At 40.0% G+C, this 21,803-nt stretch overlaps 1 protein-coding gene across 3 annotated transcripts in view; it reads right to left on the reverse strand.

Annotated features, from left to right (window-relative positions):
- Positions 1–431: 431 nt before the first annotated feature.
- The window catches only part of LOC136856140 (tetratricopeptide repeat protein 23-like), a 125,695-nt gene continuing 104,323 nt past the window's right edge, over positions 432–21,803 (reverse strand). For all 3 annotated transcript variants that reach the window (XR_010858257.1, XM_067133799.1, XM_067133792.1), the window contains exons 11-12: positions 12,052–12,215; positions 432–950 (exon numbers count right to left, since the gene is read on the reverse strand). Coding sequence is in view for 2 of the 3 variants with exons in the window: in XM_067133799.1 (XP_066989900.1) it covers positions 869–950; positions 12,052–12,215 (246 nt within the window). In the remaining variant the exon portion in view is untranslated. The remainder of the gene's footprint in view (positions 951–12,051; positions 12,216–21,803) is intronic.

Below are 21,803 nucleotides of genomic sequence, written 5' to 3' on the forward strand. Positions count from 1 at the left end.
ATGCCAGGTAAGAGGATGGTATTCCATGCTCATCCACTGTAACCACCAATTAACTACCTTATTGACAAGTTCAATGAACATCTCCAGCTCACAGTAAAGTATACGGTATTCCTGTATAAAAGCCGCTGCTTTTTATACCTAGGAAAAATACATATTACTTTAAACCTTATCATTGTTAATGTGTTTTTAAGTGTTACTCCAACTTTCTTGGAATCATCTGGTTTGCAAACTAGAAATTTTTTGGACTGGAAGGATGGCAATGTAGGTAAAAATTTTATACCATATAAATTCTTTTAAACATCTATAACCTTAACAAGGTAAATAATTAACGCAACAACTACACTCCCTGCACTTTTCATCTGTATTAAAATCTTTTCTTTGTGCAAGCTCAGTTGCACAAAATTTTATCTAGGAATTTACTCTATTGCAGCTTTTATATTTGTCATTATATTTCAAATTGTACATATAGCAATCACAAAGCACAGTAACATAGTTACTGGGATAGTTTTATCCAGGAAGAAAGTTCCAGGAAAAGGTACAGAAGATATACTTATTCATAAAATGTGGAACTCTAATGTTAAACTATTTTTTTTAAATGAATAGATTAAACAACAATTTCAACAGAGCATAACTATTTTCAAAATTACTAGATTAAATTTTTTTTTTACAATATAAAGCAAACTAGAAGAGTAACTACTGTAGATACATTTTTCATTACAATATACAGCAACCTTGCAGTTATTTATTATTTTATGGCAACGTTAACCAGAACACAAATTATTGTAATGTAAAGAAACAGTGGAGAAGTGGAGAATGTATTATTTTAAAGACAAAATGTAAAACTTAAGTGCTATTCTTCTCAGACCATTTACAGATTTCTAAAGCGAGGCTTGTTTTGTAATTCGGGATGTTTTCTCCACATCTTCATCCTTTGGGCTAAGGGTAAATGCCTGAAATATATAAAGAGATGGAAACTATTACTAAAATTGATAAAAACAGTTGTGTCTACTTAGAAACTAATAAAAAACACATGTCCTCCAGCAATTTTGTTTTCTGTGTATGTGTTAGTGTTCTATTGTCTGTTTGTTGGTCACCTTCACCTTGTGATGACAATTTCCATGACATGTTTGAGGGGATTTCAGTTAAACATGATGAAAAGTAAACCATTCGGTATAGATTTGCATGAAATGAAATTGTCCATATCTGTCTGTTAATGTGTCTGATATGCTTACCTTGTCATTGCAACTCCTGTCTTCTAAAAAGATTTTAGTCATACTTGGAAAAAGGTAAACCAACATGCATAAACTTGGTTGAGGCACTATCTTTTGTTTGTCTGTTCAGAGTGTCAGCCATACCTGCCTGGTCATTGTGACTCATTGACATGGTTGAAGGAATTTCAGTCAAACCTGGTACAAATGTAGAACATGCACTGATTAGCATGAAGGGAAATTGTCCATATGTTGATCTGTGTATCAGTTTTACTTGCACTGTTATTGCAACTTTTGTAAGGCTGAAGGGATTTCAGTAAAACTGAAAGGCAGCCAATCACGTATAGGTTTTCATGTCTGGCAGTCCTTTGTCTGTCTGTTAAAATGTCCATCATACCTGCTTTCTCATTTGCACCTCCTAGTGGAGTGAAAGAATTTCAGTCAAACTTGGTACAAGTGAATGGAGGAAGATCATCTATGCCTGTATGTCATGTTTGCTTTGTCACTGCAAATGTTGAAGGGATTTCAGTCAAGATTGGTACAAAGTTGGACCGTCACACATAGGCTGCATGAAAGATCATCCACTGTATCAGTCGATCAGAGTCAGTCATACTTGCTTTGTCATTACATCTAAAGTGCATCAGTGTGTTTTTCTGCTTACCTTATCACAATTCTTTCATGGTTTAAAAGTGGTTAGTAAGCAGAACAGGCATAAATATGAGCTACTGCATTTGTATACAATATCCTAAAGCCTGAAATGACAAATTTTAAATCAATTTGTATTTCTCATAACTAAGAAACCTGCGGTCTTAACATAAGGGAAAACTCTCTAGAGCCTGCTGGAGTCCTGTTAAAAAATGTAAAAGGATTTTGGTGGCAATGGGAGCTAGCCAGGATGGCAGAAAGGAGGAGGGTACAGCCAACCTGCATTAACCCATCCCAGCTATAACGCTCTAGTTTCCTTTAGATAGATAGATAGATAGATAGAATATGGAATTTAGGCCAAAGGCCAAGTGTTGGGACCCATGAGGCCATTCAGCGCTGAAATGGAAATTGACGGTAAAAAGATGTAACAGAAGGAAAATCTTGCCGTTGCAATATGAAACAATTGTTAGGAGAGGGGGAGTAAGATTGAAGAAAGAGAATATGAATAGAGGTACAGTTAAAGGAATGAAAGGGGTTTTAGCTAGGGGCTGAAGGGACACTGCACAGAACCTTAAGCAATGCCTACAGTGCACTGCATGAGGTGCACTGATGGCACTAACCCCCCTACAGGGCAGTTTCCCTACCCAGGTAACTAAATGAGGGGTGGCTTGAGGTGGGCCATATATGTTAAGACCACAAGTTTGTTAGTTATGAAAAATACAAATTGATTTAAAATTTGTCATTTGTTCATATACAGAACAAACCTTTGGTCTTAACATAAGGGAGACTTACCCTTGGAGGAAGGATAGAGAAAGCCTCAGAACTGACAGGCGGTTCAGCGCACATGGGCTCGCTTCCTGGCCAAAGTAGGACATAGCGAGGAGTCATATGCCTCTGATCTGTTAAGTAAAAGGTTACTCAGCAGCCAGACATCTGGGTTAAGAGACAATGTGAACTCCTGTTACATTGCATCTTGCAGAAATATAAAGAACCTGTAATTGTCGGAGAAAACAAAACTTACATTAGCCACCAACCTTGTTTTTTGCCATTTCCTCTCTCCCCTTGTAAGAGAGAGGAAGGAACTTGGTTCCATATATAATTGTATTGTTTAGGAACAATTAAAAAAATGGAATGGGGCTCTCCCACCCATATCTGACCAGTTCCAGAGCATGATGGATTAATTATCTCCACTGCATGCTGGCAGAGGAGGAAAAAAAGAGAAAGAAGAAGACCAGTCATCCCATTCACTCTCACTTTCAAAACCAAAATCTTAGGAAAGATACAAACTGTCCTGCTATGGGCACTATGCAACTTGTAGAGCAGCCACCACCAGATGTGAAGGTGGTGTGGCAAAGCCATGTACCAGCCTTTAAAATCCTTTGAAGTGCCTAGACCCCTAACATCAAGTGCTCTTCCATGCACTGTATTGGCATCTGAATTGAAGAAGAACTGTAGGATTCCTTGATTACTGTACTTCACATAGCCAAAAGGAGATAGTATTCTTGGACACTTCCTTCTTGTTCTGGTCTGTACTAACAAAAAGTCTTCGACAACCTGGTCTGAGATGTCGAGTCCTTTTTAGAGTTACACAGTGCTCTGACAAGACATAAAAGCAATTTTCCAGGGTCATTACCAACAAAATCTCCCTAATGTAAAATTAAGGTTCCAGGCTGCTTGGATTTTATACACGAGTTTATCCTTGGCCATCTTTTGAATGGAGACAATGGAATTGGTGTTGCAGTCCATCTGAAAGGGGAACTTTCCAGACTTCAAGGATGCATACTTTCACATTCTTTGGTTATGATCTTCCTACCAAGCATTAAGCAAATTCTTGGCAGCCTCATAAGATGGTCTTTAATTTGAAATGGATGTGCCACCCCCCTGCCCTGCCTGCACAACATCCTGTCGCTAAATAAACCAATAAGTCTCACAAGCTTAAGTTGAAGAGTCAGTAAATATAAGTATCTTCAGGGAATGAGTGTCAGTGGAATTCCTACCAAGAAGTGTCTGGGATCCCACCACCATAGTAGGATCTTCAGAACATCTGTCATAGCTATGACTAGGTAGTCATCTGGTAGCCCTGATGCTGAACATGACCGTGAAAGTTCAGTTACAGCAAATGAAACCTGAATTGACCATGAGAAACCATTTCCCCCAAAAATAGAAAATGCCCAATTACCCAATTAGTGGCTGCCATAACTTGGCTGAAGGATCTGGACTTTGCTAAAACTTCTCTATTAGGAATGACTATGTCCATGTCCAATCTTTTGTCAGGTAAATTAATTCAACTTCTGCATCAATGACAATACCAAATACAAACCTGCGCTTTTTACATAGGGTTCTAGCTTCAAAAGTGAGCTGGAAACAGCTATCTGAACTTACTGACAAGGTAATTAACTATCGACAGGTGGGGACCCACCTGTTAATTTGCACTCCAATTTGCTTCCAGCCACCTTTGTTTGCAGATGTCACTCCTGACTCTATGATCTGACCTTTGCCAATTTGTTTACAAATAAATTTGAGGATTTCTTTGCTTTTTCTTGGTTTCTCTTGTATGATATCAAGAATGATCCAAACCCATAAATCATCTATACCTTCTTCCTCTAAACTCAGGAAGACTTACCATGCTAAGGACAGACCATGTAACAAATTTCTTTTGCTGGAAGACGTGAACACTCATACTAGTGTAAGAGAGAGAGCCCATGTCTGGAGTGTTGCAAGTGGCCTTCTGAACAATGGGTAAAGTTTGCGTTGAGCAAAAGGAGAGAGAAGTTCTCCCTGGTGTCAGAGGAGGGTTACTCTCTGCCCATAACATCTAAGGACGTCTTTGGAACTTTCTTCCTCCTTCCAAGCTTCCACCTGTTGTTACTAACCGTAAGGGGGGTAGCTTCCCCTTCTGTGACTTCAACTGACTGTTCAGTAGAGAACCCCATGGGGAAGAGGGCAACCACTCTGGCATCTCTCTCAAGGAGTCTTTCCACTCTGAGGGAGAGTTTTCCTCCAGTGAGCACTCCCTCTCATTGTGGAAGGAAGTGCCTCTCACTAACCTGACTTCCTTTGCAGATGCTTTGGAAGCTGAAAACTCAGGGAATTGTGGTCTTCCCTTGATCTCTTGGGGGAGCCCAGTATCTCTACTTTGCTTGGTCACCTCTCTGCTGGGAGGGTGACCCTGGTGACGACAACTAATGTGATTGTTACAGTCTCTACTTACTCTCTAACTGCCCACACCTAAACAGTATCCCTGCATAAACTCAATGTGATGTGCCCAGAGGAGTTGTCTTCCTCCTAACTGGGGGCAGTTCTCTTCCAAATGCTCTCTTCAGTTTTGACCTCAGCAGGACTAGGTAAGAAGAAGAAATTGAAGAAGCATGGGGGGAAATTGTCGTCATAGTCTGGATGCTTTGCCTCCTCTCCTCCTTCTTCCAAACATAGAAAGAAGGTAGCGGCTTTGCCTGGCAGTCCCTGCAGGAAGTATCACCAGGCTTTTAGCAGCAGTCTTAGTCTATGGAAAAGACTGATGGGGCTCACATTAGTGGTGCAATGCGCACCACTGCAATCATCGCTTCGTGCCTGAGTGCAACTACTACCCAGGGTTCCCCAGAACCCAGGTGTACCAGTACCAGCCTGGGTGCTAGCACCTCTGGTGCGTTGCATCCCACGAGCAAGCAGAGCCTAGGCAAGGGAAAGATAGTGACACAGCCTCAGCCTCCATGCCTGACAAGAAGAGGGCCCCCCTTCTCAATTTATTCTTGTGTAGAAGCTTTGGCTTTTAGGAAGGCTTTGGCACATTTGCAGGACACCTCTTACCAATGTTTGTGTGAGCAAGTCTGCTCTTCCCAACCTGCGAGGACATCATCACTGCAGCTGGATGACTGCCCATGGCCTCGCTCACCTGGTAGAGACTCTGTCTTTATCAGGCTAGGAAAGGGTGCCAGGGACAATTCACTCATAGCTTCATCTTTGGGTTTTCCTGAGAAGCAGGAACCAGATAAGTATGAGGGCAAGGACTGTGAGAGATTGTTCTCTTATCCTAATCCTTTCATGGAGGTGTATGTCCCTAGGTCAATGTTATGACCTGACATGTCATGCCTGAGTGGTGGAATGGTCCCCTGGGGTCTCTCGACGAGCTTCTCTCCCCTGCAGTAAGAGCATCTCAGGATGACCAGGACCTGGAGGAACCCAAGGGTCCTTTGTCCCAGGACTTGGACACTCCCCAGGTGCAAATGCTGTGGTTTAGCCCAAAGACAACTTTTCGGCCATTGAGAGGTATACAAATACTACTCAGAGAGGCATTTTCAAGAGGTTGAGGAAGGTACTATGACCTTGTCTGCAGACAACTTTTCAGCCATCAAAAGGCATGTGAGTAGTCAGGGAGAACCCAGGCCCTTGTTGGCTTGCCTTGGTCCCAGCTTGCTAGCAGGGTTTTAGATTAAATGAATTCTCTGGCTCCTGGGCAAGATAATTTGCCTCTGTTAAGCTGGACTAGTGAGCTACTTCCTATGCACTTGGTTAATCAGAAGAAACATTACCTATCTACACTGAGAGCCATACTGACACTGCAGGTACATCTGGCTCTCACTTGTTTGTCTCCTGGTTTCTCACTAGACCACCTGCGTGTGGAAGAAGTGGAGGCGGCTGCTTTAGAGTCAACTGCCATGGCAGCACTCCAAGCAGTTTCCTGGTTGGACCTTTGGTTCTTCACAGCAGCAGAAGTAGCATTCTTCTTGGGATGTACCCTGTGGAAGATGCTGGAGGTACTTCAATTATCTACCTAACCCACCAGATGGCAAACCTGTAGGCCAATTTAGTCTTGACGAGGCAGGATGCAGAGTTATCCCAACTCTCAAGGTACACTGGCACTAAGTTGGTATTGGCTCTCAAGAATGGGCTGGTTCTGGATCCAACCTTCCTCCCTCAAAGCAAGGTAGAGGCTGTGGTGGACAGGTTGGCACCCTCCTTCAACAGACAGTGTCCTACAAGGTTCCCGGACCTTCAAGAGGCACTACAGCCAAATCCTCAGGTTCAGCTGACCCCTTCTCTTTAGGACAGAGGAAGTTCCAGGCTTTGTCTGCTCCCTGTAGAGGACCCCAGACTTCTGTCCCTGTGGGAAAGGGAACCGAGTCTCACTCCTTTCAGTCTCCCAGCTACTCCAGGAAGGGAAGAAGAAGGGAGGAAGACACTTAAGGTGATGTTCCTCCCTACCAGCTGCTGATAGTGGGAGGGGGGGCCTATTGAGCACTGGGCAACATGGCAGTGACATGGAGCAGAGACCTGGGAGATGTCTTACAGTAAGGGTATTTACTTCCCTTTGAGGCCCTGCCCCTCCTTGCTTGTTCACTGGTCCACTTATGGACTTTACATTCCCAGCTCTCAGAAGGACCTCGCTCTCCAAAAGGAGGTGAATACAATGCCGAGTTGTTCAGATCAGTTTCTAGGGTTTTACAGCTGGCTGTTTTTGGTGAAGGCATCAGGTGGTTGGAGACTGGTCATCAACCTTTCTGTTGAATCAGGTTGTTCATAAGACCAGGTACCAGATGAAAACAGTTCGCTCAGTCCTGGACTCCGTCAGAGAGGGCAACTCCGTGCTTTCAGTGGACCTCAAGGATGCATATTTCCAAATACCCATCAATCGGTCCTTTCAGAAGTACCTCTGCTTTACCCTTGGGGGGATGGTCTATCAATTCAGGGAACTTTGTTTCAGACTTTCAACTACCCCCAAATGTTTGTGCAAGTTTTCACACTAGTATCAGCTTCAGCCCATTTGCACAGGATACATCTTTTGAGGCATGTCGATGACTGGCTAGTATGTATGGAACTTCAGGTTCTGGCAAGCCTGCTGCCACAGTTGCTACAGGACAGGGGCTATCTTCTTGAGTTCTGTTGCAATCTGGGTGTCATTATAAACTATGGGAAATTGGATCTCACTCCCAAGCAGGGGGTAAAGTACCCGGGCATGCTGAAGATACAGCAGCACTGGACAACCCACTCAGCAATGGTAAGTTATTCTAGGTCACCTGTCATCTTTGGTCAGACCACTCTTCAGCCAGTAGCAGACTTTCTAGCTTCTCTCTGTCTTGGCCATTAAGGGCTATAGGCCAGCCTTGGGCACGGCTATTAAGGGCTATAGGTCAGCCTTGGGCAAAGTCTTGAGACTAAAAAGAGTAAATCTCCCCTCCTCATGGGATATTTCCATGCTCCTGAAAAGCTTCAAACAGTCTTCTCCTCTTATGGAACTAACTCAGGCCCCCTGCATGGGATGCAACTCTCGTTCTAAAGAGTTTGACCTGTTGCATGTACGAGCCTTCATGAGAGTTGTCAGGCAGGGATCTGATTCTAAAGACTGTTTCCTCTTAGCCCTGTCATATCAAAGAGGTTAAGTGAACTTCACGGCCTACTGTACAACACTAAGTATTCAAGGGGAAGGGGCTCTGTTCTGCTCTAATTTGTCCAGGATTTCGTAGTGAAGACTCATAACCCATTGGCCCTGACATCAGGTTTGAGTCCTTTTCAATCCCCTCCCTAGAGTGATCAGGAAGAGATGCTACTGTGTCCCATTAGGGTGTTGTGGTACTACCTACTGGGAATTCAACATCTCAGGCCTGAGTGTTGATGCCTCTTTATTAGTACTGGCAAGGCAAAGAGATATCCCAAAACACTATTTCCTTCTGGTACTGTAGGATGACCAAGTGGCCATATGGCAATTCCTCTTTTTACCTGCAAGACGTTGCCAAAAAGTCCTAGGACACATTTTCCTTGGGTCCTGTGGTGACTGCTCAACAAGTTGTGTAGCTAGACCTGCTCCCCTTTAGTGACAGGCAGCACCTTGTCTAAGGTATTCAGCCAGTGAGAAAGTTGTAAGGGTGACTGGTTTCTCCCTCCCTTCTCTTCCTTCCTCTTTTGTAGGGCAGAAAGTTAGCATGCTAGGCTGCGTGCAAGCTGGACAGACATGAAGTGCAGGTAAGCTAATATGACTGAGCACCAGTCCTTTTGTTTTTTGTTGATTCGAACAGATGCATGTTCCCCTCCTCTCTTGGCAAGGGGAGAGGGGTATAGAAAGTAGAACAAACCCATCAGTTTCATATTTGTCAGTTTTACTGTCTCTGACATGTTATATTTAAGGTTCTTACAGCCTGATTAAGTAATTACTTTGCAAATCCATACTTAATAATCCAGAAGTCTTGCAGCTGCAACATCCCATATGTGCACCAAGCTAGAGGTGCAGGGTCATCCTTTGCTCCTGGTGGACCAGGTTGGGCAAACCTACCAGTTAGTTCGGGAGCACCCAGATTTCCTCCTACCAATGTGTAAGTCTCCTATGTAAAGAACAAAGGTTTGTATTTATGTAGGAACACATCAAATTTTCAAAATAATTTGTATATTTCCTAAGATACAAACCTGAAGTTCTTCACATTTATGTCCCACCTCAGCCACCTTTCTCATCTGGCACTTGGGCAGGAAGGCAAAGTGGAGTGCAGACAAACAGGTGGACAGGACTTCCCCCTACCTGTCAGTAGTTAACTACCTTGTCAGTAAGTTTAAACAGCTGTTTCCAGCTCACGATTGAAGCTAAATCCTTATGTATGGAACTTCAGGTTTGTATGTTAGGAAAAAACATATACTTTTAAAACTTGACCTTCTAATCCTGTTGCTGTTGGTGCCATCACCAACCAGTTATTAAAGTACCTCTTAAGTCTCAAACTGATCTGATGTACCCATTCTGCCCATGGTTCTAAGGTTCAGGGAGACTTGCAAGGTAGTTCAGAACAAAACCTGCACTCGAAACTGGAGTAAGTTAAACAACCAACCCCCACCCCCAACGAAATAAGGATGACTGGTGGATAAGGATATGAAAATAAGCATTCTTGAGGTCCAGATATGCTTGAAAGGGCCCTTTTAAGATGGACTGCTGTATTGACTCCACTGTCTCCATTCTTAAAGGGTTTACTGAACAAACTCAATCATAGGCTAAGGCCAATAATCAAGTCTCCAACCACCTGTTGCTGTCAGTATTGCAAAAAAAAAAATTACTGTAAAAACAAAGCAATCAATTTAAGGCTTCTTCAATTAGTCATTTCTGGATCACTGGCCTCACTCACTATAAAAAGACTAGTCTCTCTTTTGGTCGCAACAATATGTTCAAGTTCAAAAGCCTACCAGCTTTGATGAGAGAGAGTAGTTTATAACTGATTGCCAGCATCAACTACTCATTACCCAACTCATCTCCTGCCAAGATTTCAGTATTTCTAAAGACAAGCCCCATCAATGGAATAACTTTGTGGGAGTGTGCTGCCCTTCCTTCCTCCTAACCCCTTACCAAGAGATTTCACCATAAGCTGTCCACTTTCACTGGCTGAAATGGAGATGCTGCCTCTTTGCTGGAGTCATACTGTTGGGTTTGGAGGGATACTACCTCTTCAAAGGAGTGTTTGGTGTCCTTTGCAGCTTGGTTTGTGGAAAAGAGGAGTGTCTTGGCCATTGAGTCCATCAGGATGGTCATCCACCCATAAGACACCTGCCAAAACCAATTATGAAGCTCATTAAAAACAGCAAGCCCAACTATGGATTAAGCTGAGGAAGATGATTCTTAACACAGAAAAGATTCAGAGTTATCACTTACGTCAGCCATTCCAGATCCATTAGTAAGTGCTGCCTCTAGTAAGAAGCCAGAGTTTATTCAAATGTACAAAAATTTTTTTTCCACCTTTACTCCTTCAGCCCTCTGTAGGCTGCTACAGTTAGACATAGCCAGCAGAGAAGTGCCGTGATGGTATAATTTCCATGAGATGAAAGCTAAAGTTAGACCTACCACTGATACCCATGAGATGGAACTAGGGGTTTATAGTTAAAACAGTGACAAAGCAAAATCCTCTTCAATGACTGCTACATCATGCACAGGTACTCTTATGACTGGGTAGATTCTCTTGCCTGCAGAAGGATTACAGAATTGTTTTTTCCTGGGAGCATCAATGAAAATCATTTAAACAAATAACTGGATTGTGATCAGTCATATGGACCAAGACTTGCTATAGGGTGACAGATGGCAATAAAGAGGTTCAGATAGTTATAGACACATGACTTGTGATATAATTTTGGATATGAAACGAAGTCAGCATGAGCAAGGAGCTTCTTGACTTAATCCGGATTCACACCTACCAGAATACACTCAATTATAAAAGGAAACCAATTTACAGTAATGGCCAGAGATTGTTTCAGGGTCCAACCAAGAAACTGGTGTAGTTCCAAGCATAATATCATTCAACTGACCATCTAAAGCAACTCTGTAATCAGCTCACATATAAAACTGATAATTAACTTATTATTTGTTCATATACCAACTTCATGAACATCTTGGCAACTCTCTAGGCCTGCAAAATATAGCCAGTGTCCTTTAAATGAATCTTTCAAATGAACATCATATTCTTTGGAAGCTTGAATTTCAAGTCAATGGCCCCTGTGGGCTTGTTCTTAAAGTGGAGCTTTCAAATGAACACTATATTCTTTGGAAGCTTGAATCTCAAGTTAATGGCCCCAGTGGGTTTGTTCCATATAAATAATAATAATAATAATAATAATAATAATAATAATAATAATAATAATAATAATAATAATAATAACAATAATAATAATAATAATAATAATAATAATAATAATAATATCTTTCCCACAGTTGTAATAGATATGATCATGAAGTGAAGGACTTAGTGATACCAGTTACAATCTGTCTGACTAACCTCAAGAATAAAGTGCCATGAGTTTGTACCTTACTTGGTCACGTGTCCCATGAATGCAACCACTGTTTTGAATCAAGAAAAATTATGTAACTCAATAAGTATTTAAAAATAAATGAACCAAGTGTTATGGGTACCTATTATTAACTCTGTGAAGGTCACCAATTAAGTTCAGTTTTGCAATAGTAAAACAAGTTTCTTTCATGTATGGATATTTCCAAGATTCCAAATAATTTTTAAGTTGCATAAACAAAAGGCCCACTCCAAGGAACAATTCTGTATTTCATAACAGAAGATATTAAATTACTCTGTTGTCCAAGCTTACTGTGCTTTGAGGCATAAGTAAAATAAGGTCAGAACAGATATTTTAAATTTCATATTGTGTTTAAAATAAGTGCATAAGTTGTTCCACTACTTCTAAAATCCGCCCAATATTCCTAGATCTGGTCATCGTCAAAACGAGAACTTACTGTATTATTTCCCGAAGCCTTAGACGAGATGCTTGGGCTCTTCGAGACGAAGAGCCATAAATCAGTATTTCTGTGTGAAGGCACTGGTCAAGAGCAGAGGCCGCAGCATTCAAATCATTATTAAGAGAGTGGACACGAGAAAGTTGTTTTAGAACACCACAAACCTGAAAAACTGTCATGGATTAGCATGCAAAACCTAATTTATAATTGTACAGTATATGTAACTAAATATTTTTTCTATACAATATTTGCCTGAAATATACCTGCTGCTGCTAAGGGAGGGATTTCATGTTGGCAAGTGTCGTATGATGTTCAACTAAAGACATATAAGTTTTTAGACTGTAAATGAACAGTTAACTCTGAACCTACATACTTTTGTTTGAGGTGGTGTATTTTCAAATTTTTTAGCTATTACCTCTAACACTATGAATGGGAATCAATGCCTTTTGGAATGTATTACTAGTGTCAACATTCTGTTCAGAAAAGTTAATGCAAAACACAATATTGTAACTTTTGTAGCAGATAACATCTTAATTATAGTTTACAAGCCATTAGATAAGTTTATAATAATTTTCAAGATAAACACAACATGATATACATACACATTGGGGTTATAGGAGAAACTGTCTTGTGGATTTTCTGGGTTTGTGGAGCTGCCAGATAATATGAAAATTTTTACCATAAAATTAATTATTTGGATACAGTACTTACTTACTGTTAAAGTTAGCTTGTCTTCATGCCATTAGGTACGATCAGCATTAAAAAAAAAAATAACACTTGGCTAACCCGCTAGGACCGTCTCTATAATCACTTGTTTCCCACTAGGTGGTGCTGGAATGTTTACATTCTTGTCAGAATTCTTCATGATCACCCACTAAGATGTTGGGAAGCTGGGTGAGTTTCCACTATAAGAGTAGATAAGTATCCAAATAATTAATTTTATCATAAAAATTTTCATTATGAATTGGGGATGAATCTTACCTATTGACAAAGTTAGCTGACTACCACACTGAATGAGGATGGTGGGTTAGCGCAGCCAGAGAAACAATGTTCAGCCAAGTGAACTAAAAGCTTTTTAATGGGGGGAAAAAAAGCTTCTCAACATTCCTGCCTGTTGTGTGATCCTTACTGGCAAGTACTATCACCAGATGCTGGAACCACAACAGGGTGTATAAGGTCCTTCTAGTGAGACTTGTCAGAGGATTCTTACAGGGGAAAAAAAGGACTCTTATCTCATAGAGTATCAGTGACTCCTGTGCCTGAGTCAAAAGCCCATAACTGCTTCTATAAACCAATGTGTGCCTTTATGCTCCAAAAACTCAACAGGGGGACTTCCTAACAACTAACAATATAATAGAAAGCAAGGTTGCTATCATATCTGGTTCAGGAGAAAGCGTTCCTGCCACAACGATAGGATTAAGGGCTTACATATACATACTAAATTTGAACATTTCGTAAATAATGAGGCAAAAACAGTTACACCTCCCCTGAGCTGCATGACAACCTCCTCCAGCAAAAGGTTTTAAAGGAAATAAAGACATGCTTATGGTACAGAAGCCATGAGGATCATTTAAAAAAATGGTAAAAGCTTAGGAATCAACTCTGTGCATTGACCTAAGCATTTCTGGACAAATGTTTGGCGTTCTAACACCACAGATAAATTCTTAACTCCTCCTCTTACAGGTTTATGTCTGTACAGGTAAACCCTTAAGAGTTCTAGCTGGACATAAGATAGCTATTTCTTCATTACCTACCAAATCAGTAAAATCAGGCACTCACAAATCTGGGAAGGGCTTTCACCTCTATATCATTTCTCTAAGCAATGAAAGAAAAGAGAGAGGTTGCCACTAAAACAAAGCCCACATACAAGAAAGGGCTTGAAGCTCACTAATGCACTTTGCTGCAGCAAGAGCTAAAAGAAAAAATGTCTTCAAAGTTCTTAAGTGATGCCTGAGGTTATGTTAAAATCTGAAGGACATCTAAATTTCATCGTAAATCATGATAGGAAGATAAAATTTCCAGCAAAAAAGATTGAAAACCTCTTAAAACTTTACATCATGAGTGATATTCCAGTCAGCATGATGTAGAACGAATGCAAAGTAAAGTGGTATCCTTTGATTGGTGTGACAGAAAACTGCTTTGCATACCTGAGATACTGGTAGAGCTTAAATCAGGATATCTAGTGGAACGGGTGCTGGATATCACTCTGGACAAGCGCCGGGATAAAAAAACTGACCACTATTATTGATGCACAAGTCTAACAGTGAAGGGTCTTCTAGACTTAAGGATTGCTTTTTGGGCCATTCTAGAAATGCCCTTAGCTCGCAACAGACAACTGACAATCTCCAAGCAGGCAGACAAAGCATGTGGAGGTTTCTGGAATCTTCTCAAATAAGACTGTCTGAAATGATTTTTCCTGAATGGAAGAAAACAAGGAACATCTACTGCCAGGAAAGTTAGCTAGTGGAACCATTCCCTATGGGGCCACCAATGAGCTATCAAAATCATCCTTGTGTTCTGCAAAGCTCACAACTTGTTAAGTATTTCCTAACGTCAGCAAACAGAGGAAAAAAATAAAGGTCCAGATTCAACCATTCTTGATGAAGGCATCAACTGCCCATGCCTAAGCTCCTGGCATGGAGGGTAGTAAACTGGAAGTGTAGTGTTTTGTGCAGTCATGAACAGATTGGTGTTTGAGGTTCCACAACTTCTGGCAAGCCTGAGGAAGAGGAGACTATCTGACTGAAGACCTTGCCCTTTTCTGCTAAGTTGGTCTTCAATAACATTTTTCCCGGGACAAAATGAGGTAACAGAATGATGCTGCTGGACTCTGTTCAAAGGATAAGGAAGTTTCTTTGCTAGCCTGAACAAATCTCTTGATCTGTGTCTCCTTGTCATCTTTAAGTAATAATTGAGACTTGCTTAAGACCATTCCAAACTGCCAAGAGCTGTAGGTTGTTTACCTTCCACCTCCCTAACATCAAGTTTCCCAGAATGGCCCCCCAATCTGCCTCCAAGACATCTAAAGAAAGTGTAAAGATTCTTGAGGTCTACAGGCCAACCCATTACAGTTCTCAAAAGTGGTAGAAAATTGTCTATCCAACTCTCCATTGGAAAACCCCCAACAAGAGAAAGCTGATCTTCATCTGCAGATAAGCAACTGACTGGATCAGAAAAGCATAGATTAGTCAACACTGAACAAAATGCCCACTCCTGAGGCTAGAAGTAAAAAATTCTTCACCCTGCAGGTCATCACAAAAAACTGGTGTGAACGAACCAGTCGTCCAAATATGAGAGAACTACTCTGATACTAAGCAGATCTTCGCCACACAGAATACTTTACTTCAACTGAAGGTGTACTGGGATGTGGAAGTATGTGCCCTACATATTAACAGAAATCATCCTTTGCCCTTCCAAAAGGCCACCAGGATCAAAGTGAATGCTTCATCAAAAAGGGAGTAAAACTAATAAACTTGAGACTGGAAATGTCCAAAACTGGCCTCGAGCTCCCTCCCTGAGGTCTTGGAAGCAAGATAAAAAAGAATGGTAACTCATTGGTGACTAGAATAAAAAATGGCTCGATGTTCATTGCATAACAACTGTCCAATCTACCCCTCCCAAGTCCGAACTTCTCTGTGTGAAGAGTGTGGAGAGAAGGATATCAGGAAGCTGATGGGGGTAAAAATATAACAAAAGGTACAACGAATCCTTCCCTGAGAACCATCACTATCAAAGGGTCTTCTTAAAGCTTTGCCAGACACTTCCGAAACTCTGTAGGCTACATGGCCTTCTGAGGATCCACACAGTCTACTTGTACTGGAAGTTCAAAACATCAGTTATGGATACAAGTGTAATTTTTCCACTTAGAATGTGAGCCAGATCACTACTGAAGCAGAAATCGAGTGGTTTGGGAAATTCTACTTGGAACTTACATGCAAAAAAGGTTGTTGGGGCAAGACCCTACGGGAAAGACTTCAAAGGTAGTGCTAAGAATTTTCTAATCTCCTCATTCAAGACACATTTGAAGATGGCCTTAATCACATAGGGGTTAAGGAGACCATGGTGGGACGCTGTCAAAAACAGCTACTAATGGTTGAACAGGGCTACTTTATATGATATGTACACAATTGTTTCAGTTACTTTACAACGGAGTTGTAAAAGGAATAAGACATTCCTACCATTAGCCTTGGAAGTAAGATTGACTCATCATCAAGAAACTCTGCCTCTTCAGGACTAATATTTATAACTATTATCATCATCATTATCACTTATATGTATCTACATTTGTACATAAAAAGAATGTTAAAAAAAATAGCCCTAAAGAAAACAAGAACATAATATATAAAATTCCATGTTTGGACTGCCCCTCTTTTTATATTGGCCAATCTAGCAAAGATTTAGATGTACGTATTAAGCAACGTACGTATTCAGTCAAAACTGGACAAACATCCAATGCTATATTCATTCATTTAAGTGAAAACTCTTACAGGATAAACTGGATTGAAAGTTCAGTGATTGCCAGATCAAAAGATTTCTCTTCAAGAAATCTATTGGAGTCCGCTATTATCCAGCTTACTTCCAGCTGTAATTTAACCTTAGCCCTGGCATGTATTATTTGGACCCCTGTATTAGAAAAATGTTCAAGAATGACCTAAAAGATAAAATCACTGACTTAATTACAAATTAGTTATCTTATATATATTTTCTATGTATCCATATGCTTAATATAATTTTCCATTTGTGAAAATGTTCATCTTGGAAAAATTATTATTGTTTACAAAAAAGAGAATTATTTTGTTGTAATAATATTTTATGGGTGGTCAGTCACGCCCTTGTATAATCTTTTAATTGCCCTGTCCCTGCTTCTGAATGGTTGATCCTAATCCTTTGTAAAACCTCTTAAATATTTAACCCTGTTTTGGCAGTTCTACTAATTCTTCAATTGTGTTGGATTCCAGGTACACATTTTTCCTCTATAATCCCCATCTGTCATTTATATGAGCTTTCTTTCTAAACTTACTGTTATATTTCTTCAGTCTGCTAAGTAAAGGACGAAAGAGTCGAAAGGCCTCGCAGCACTCCAGTGTTTCCCTTTCCTTCATGGATTTTATCTTTATTTATATATTCATCACGTTCCATATTTTTTCGTGATTCAGTTATACATATACACCTATATATGTGTGTTATATATATATATATATATATATATATATATATATATATATATATATATATATATATATATATATATATATATATATATATATATATATATATATATATATATATATATATATATATATATATATATATATATATATATATATATACTGTATACAGTAGTACCTTGAACTTAGATTAGATTAAGTTCCAGAACCCGTCGTGTAAAGCGAGGATTTGCGTAAGTTTGGTACGGTCACTAAAAATGCTAATACATACAGTAAATGCTTCTTTCTAAAGTTTAAACCATAAATATGACAAAATCATGCTCCCAAAGCACTTTAATTTCATTTAAAAGTTAGCTTAATACCATACTTTAATTCATATTTCATTACAGTACAGAGAGAGAGAGAGAGAGAGAGAGAGAGAGAGAGAGAGAGAGAGAGAGAGAGATGGGGCGTTGTTCTTACATTAAATATCAAAAGTGTAAAACTATTCATGAATTGTTACGGAAAGAGAGAGTGAGTTACAAGGAGTTGCAAGGATTAGGTTGTCTCAGAGACATTTTAGTCCATCAGAGGAGACATCACGTGCTCACTTATCTCTAGGAGCAATTTTTACTGTTCCTTCACAATGTTCTAATGGTTTTGTCTAGCTGTCTTTTTAACTCTTCCACACTGTTGCTGTTGACAACTTCTGGTGGCAGTTTATTCCATGTGTTACATATCTTGTATGTGAAGAAGCTCCCACAATGAGATGTGTTGTATCTCTTCAGTTCTAGTTTCCATCTGTTATTTTTTGTCTGGTTTTTGTTTAATGTGAAGAGATTACTGTCTACTTTTGTTATGCCTTTCAGTATTTTGAATGTTTCTATGAGCTGTCCTCGCAATCGTCATGCTTCTAAGCCATACATGTTCAAGCCCTCTAGTCGTCTTTGGTAGCCTATTTATCTGATGGATGGAATTAGGAAAGTGTTTTGTTGGAACCAGACTCACAGGCTCTTAACTTTCATCCCTAAGGTCTGTGTTCGTCTAAGACCAGTACTCCGTCCACATTCGGTTTCCTGGTCTTTGAGTAATGTATCGGAGTTAGCTTCGGTAACCAACAATCATCTTGTTCTTACCTTTCCTTGTTGGGGAAGACCCAAAATTTTTAATCAGCTTAGCTTCTAGTGTTAGTTTTCCTGTACTTTCTGCCCTGTCTAGCGGAACCAATCATTTTGGTTTCCCCTCATCAGGGGTAGTGTTGCAAATTCCTCACCCTAACTTTCTATCTACAGTTGAAGGTCCTCATTTTCGGTGGTCACCTTGGAAAGTACTCCCCTTTTACAAGGTCTGTTTCTGTGCCCAGTTTTCTCCTTACAGGCTTTTTTAGACAGGACCTCGCAATTTTGTCAGATCCTCTCTTTTTAAAAAAAGGGGGGCGGTTACTGTCACTGTGTCTGCTATTAGACAGAAAGTATTTTCTTAATACAAGCCTATTCAGGTTCAATTCTAAGCTCATGATCTTAGACGGTGACCACTTACATTATTTTCATTACATGAATTTAGAGGACCTTACTAATGTTCAGGGTAGAATTCTCCTAGTTTTCAACGTCTCTATTTAAGTCTTTAATAGCATAAGAATGATGTTTATTTCTCTGTTATTATTTTCACCGGCTGACACGGGACCCCGATCCAGAAAAAGGATTTTGACAAAGGAAAAATCTATTTCTGGGAGGGGCCCATGTCACCCGGTGACCCACCCCTGTTTTTCATTCTCTCCCTCCCATGGTAAACATCATTCTAGTGGGGTGGGTGCTAACATGGAATGCGGCTAGTGTTGCCTTGTGTACAGTCCGCGAGTAGTGCATGGGCTTGTATCGGCACCTCTCTCGTTGGGACTTTTGACATTGGGAATCTTTATAGGGCAGGGTCCCGTGATTGTGACAATCTCACCCTTTACCATATACGACTCCATTTCTTGGAGCTCGCTCTGGGGGTAGTAACCCCAGCTTTACATTTAGCTTTTCTCTGGTATCTAGCAACGGAATTACCTAGAAATAAGTGCTGAATGGATTATTTCACCGGGTGACACGGGCCCCTCCCCAGAAATAGATTTTTCCTTTGTCAAAATCCTTTTTATGTCCTTTCCTAGTGTTGGTGACCAAAACTGTACTGCATATTCAAGATGAGGTCTAACTATGGATGTGTAGAGCTGCAGCACCATTTCCTTGTTTCTGTATTTGAACTGCCTCTTTATGTATCCCACTAGTTTCTGTGCCTTCTTTTCAGCTTTTATGCACTGTTTTGTGCATCTCAACTCCTTGGTAATAAGTGACTCCAAAGTCCTCTTCTTGTTCTGCACTATTTATGTCATTCCCAAGCAGCATGTAGTTGGCATGAGGGTTGTTTGTTCCTATTTGTAACACTTTACACTTATCCAAATTAAAAGGAATCTGCCATCTTTTTGACCACTCTCCTATTTTCCTTAGATCATTTCTTAAACTTTCCAACGTATCTGGCTCTGCTGCACTTACACCTAGTTTGGTGTCATCTGCAAATTTGGCTATCCTGCTAGTTAAGCCCACATCAATGTCATTAACGTAAATCAAAAAAACAAGAGTGGGTCAAGGATAGAACCCTGAGGAACTCCGCTTGTCACATCTGCCCATTCTGATTCTTCACCGTTTATTATGACTCTCTCTTTTAGCCAGTCTTCGATCCAGTCTGCTATTTCTCCTACAATTCCTAAAGCTCTAACTTTTACCATTAGTTTCTTGTGTGGAACATTTGTCAAAGGCCTTTTGGAAATCTAAGTAGAGTATGTCTATTGTTCAACTACTGTTGTAAATACCAAGCATGTTATGAAAAAACTCCAAGAGGTGTGATAGGCAGGATCTGTTTTGTCTGAAGCCATGCTGACTGTTTAACAACAGGCTGTTTCTATCAATGTGATCCACAATTTGATCTGCAATTATGGACTCAAAAATCTTACAAGGGACTCACATTAGACAGATTGGTCTATAATTTCCTGGCTCTTCTCTTGGACCTTTTTTGTAAACTGGGGGAACATTACCTAGTTTCCATCCTTTTGATGCCTTTCGTTGTTCTGTGGTTTTTCTGTAGTTTATTTAAGTGAGGAACTATCTCCTCTTTTAACTTTTTAATTTCTCTTGGATGAATCCCATTCGGGCCAGGAGATTTAAACTTGCTTAGCTTTTCTATTTTGTTTTTAACGTCTTCTGTAAATATTATTTTGTCAAGCGGTTCTGCCCCTTCATATTTAATAGCTGGTTCAGGGATTGAGGTAGTGTCTTCAATTGTGAAAACACTAGTAAAAAATTTATTCAATAACTCTGCTTTTTCCAAGTCTGAGTTCACTAGGTTTCCTCTATTGTCTCTTAAGGGACCTATGCTATTTTTTTTACTGGTTTCCTACTATTTACATTCGCAAAGAATTCTTTTGGGTTTTCCTTACAAATTGATGCAACTCTCTTGTCCTTGTTTATCTTTGCATTTCTTACTAATTTGCCCACCATCAGGGTTCTTTGTGCCTGCTTGCTTCTTCTGGTGTTGGGTGTGGAGTCACTGATTTGTGCAATCTGTCACTTTCTCTTATTTTATTTTTATTTTTAATTTCTCTGTTGAACCACTTAGGCTGAGGATTGCTGTTTGTTTGTATTTGCTTTAATGGTATACATCTGGGGCGTTTTTCTGTGTATTCTCCTAGAAAGGCTTCCCAGTAGTTATCTGTGTCTCTGTTCTTGTTGTACTCAAGATTTTTAACATACTCCATCAGTTTTTTTTAGGTCTCCTTGACGTAGTCTAATCTCTTTAATATCATTTCTTTTTCCAGGCGAATATTAATATAAAGTGTAATAATTCTATGGTCACTTCTGCCTAAATTTGCACCTACTGAAAGGTCAGACACTAGGTTATCTTCTCTTGATAGGATGATGTCTAGTATGTTGTCTCCTCTAGTAGGTTTGTCAACCTATTGGTGGAGAAATTCATTTTTGACAAGTTCTAAAAGTCTCTTTCCTTCTAAGTTTGATGTGGAGGTCATAGTGTCCCAGTGTACTGCTGCATTAAAATCTCCCATTATTATGCAGTCTGTTGTTTATTTCTTGTCCTAGTAATGCATACAGCTCCTCGTCAGACATTTGTGGTTGGTAGGGAGGTCTGTACACTAGTATTAGAGTTAGCTTCTTCCCTAAACAGCTAATATTGATGCCAATTACTTCTTGAGTGGTTGCAATTTTACACTCTGTTAGACTGAGGTGTTCCTTGACACATAACATGATGCCTCCACCTTTTTTATTGGGTCTATCTTTTTTGAACAATTTATATTTAGCTATCTGGTACCCGCCTGCAAAGTCTCTTGTTGTTGCAATTTTACACTCTGTTGGACTGAGGTGTTTCTTGACATATAAAATGATGCCTCCACCTTTTTTATTGGGTCTATCTTTTTTTTAACAATTTATATTTAGCTATCTGGTACTTGCCTGCAAAGTCTCTTGTTGCCTCTTGTATCCATGTTTCTGTGATACCTATTATGTCCAATTCTTCACTTGCTATTATAATGATATGTCTTATGTATGTTTTCTGTAA

This window comes from Macrobrachium rosenbergii, chromosome 3, assembly GCF_040412425.1.
Source record: "Macrobrachium rosenbergii isolate ZJJX-2024 chromosome 3, ASM4041242v1, whole genome shotgun sequence".
Classification (NCBI taxonomy): Eukaryota; Metazoa; Arthropoda; class Malacostraca; order Decapoda; family Palaemonidae; genus Macrobrachium; species Macrobrachium rosenbergii.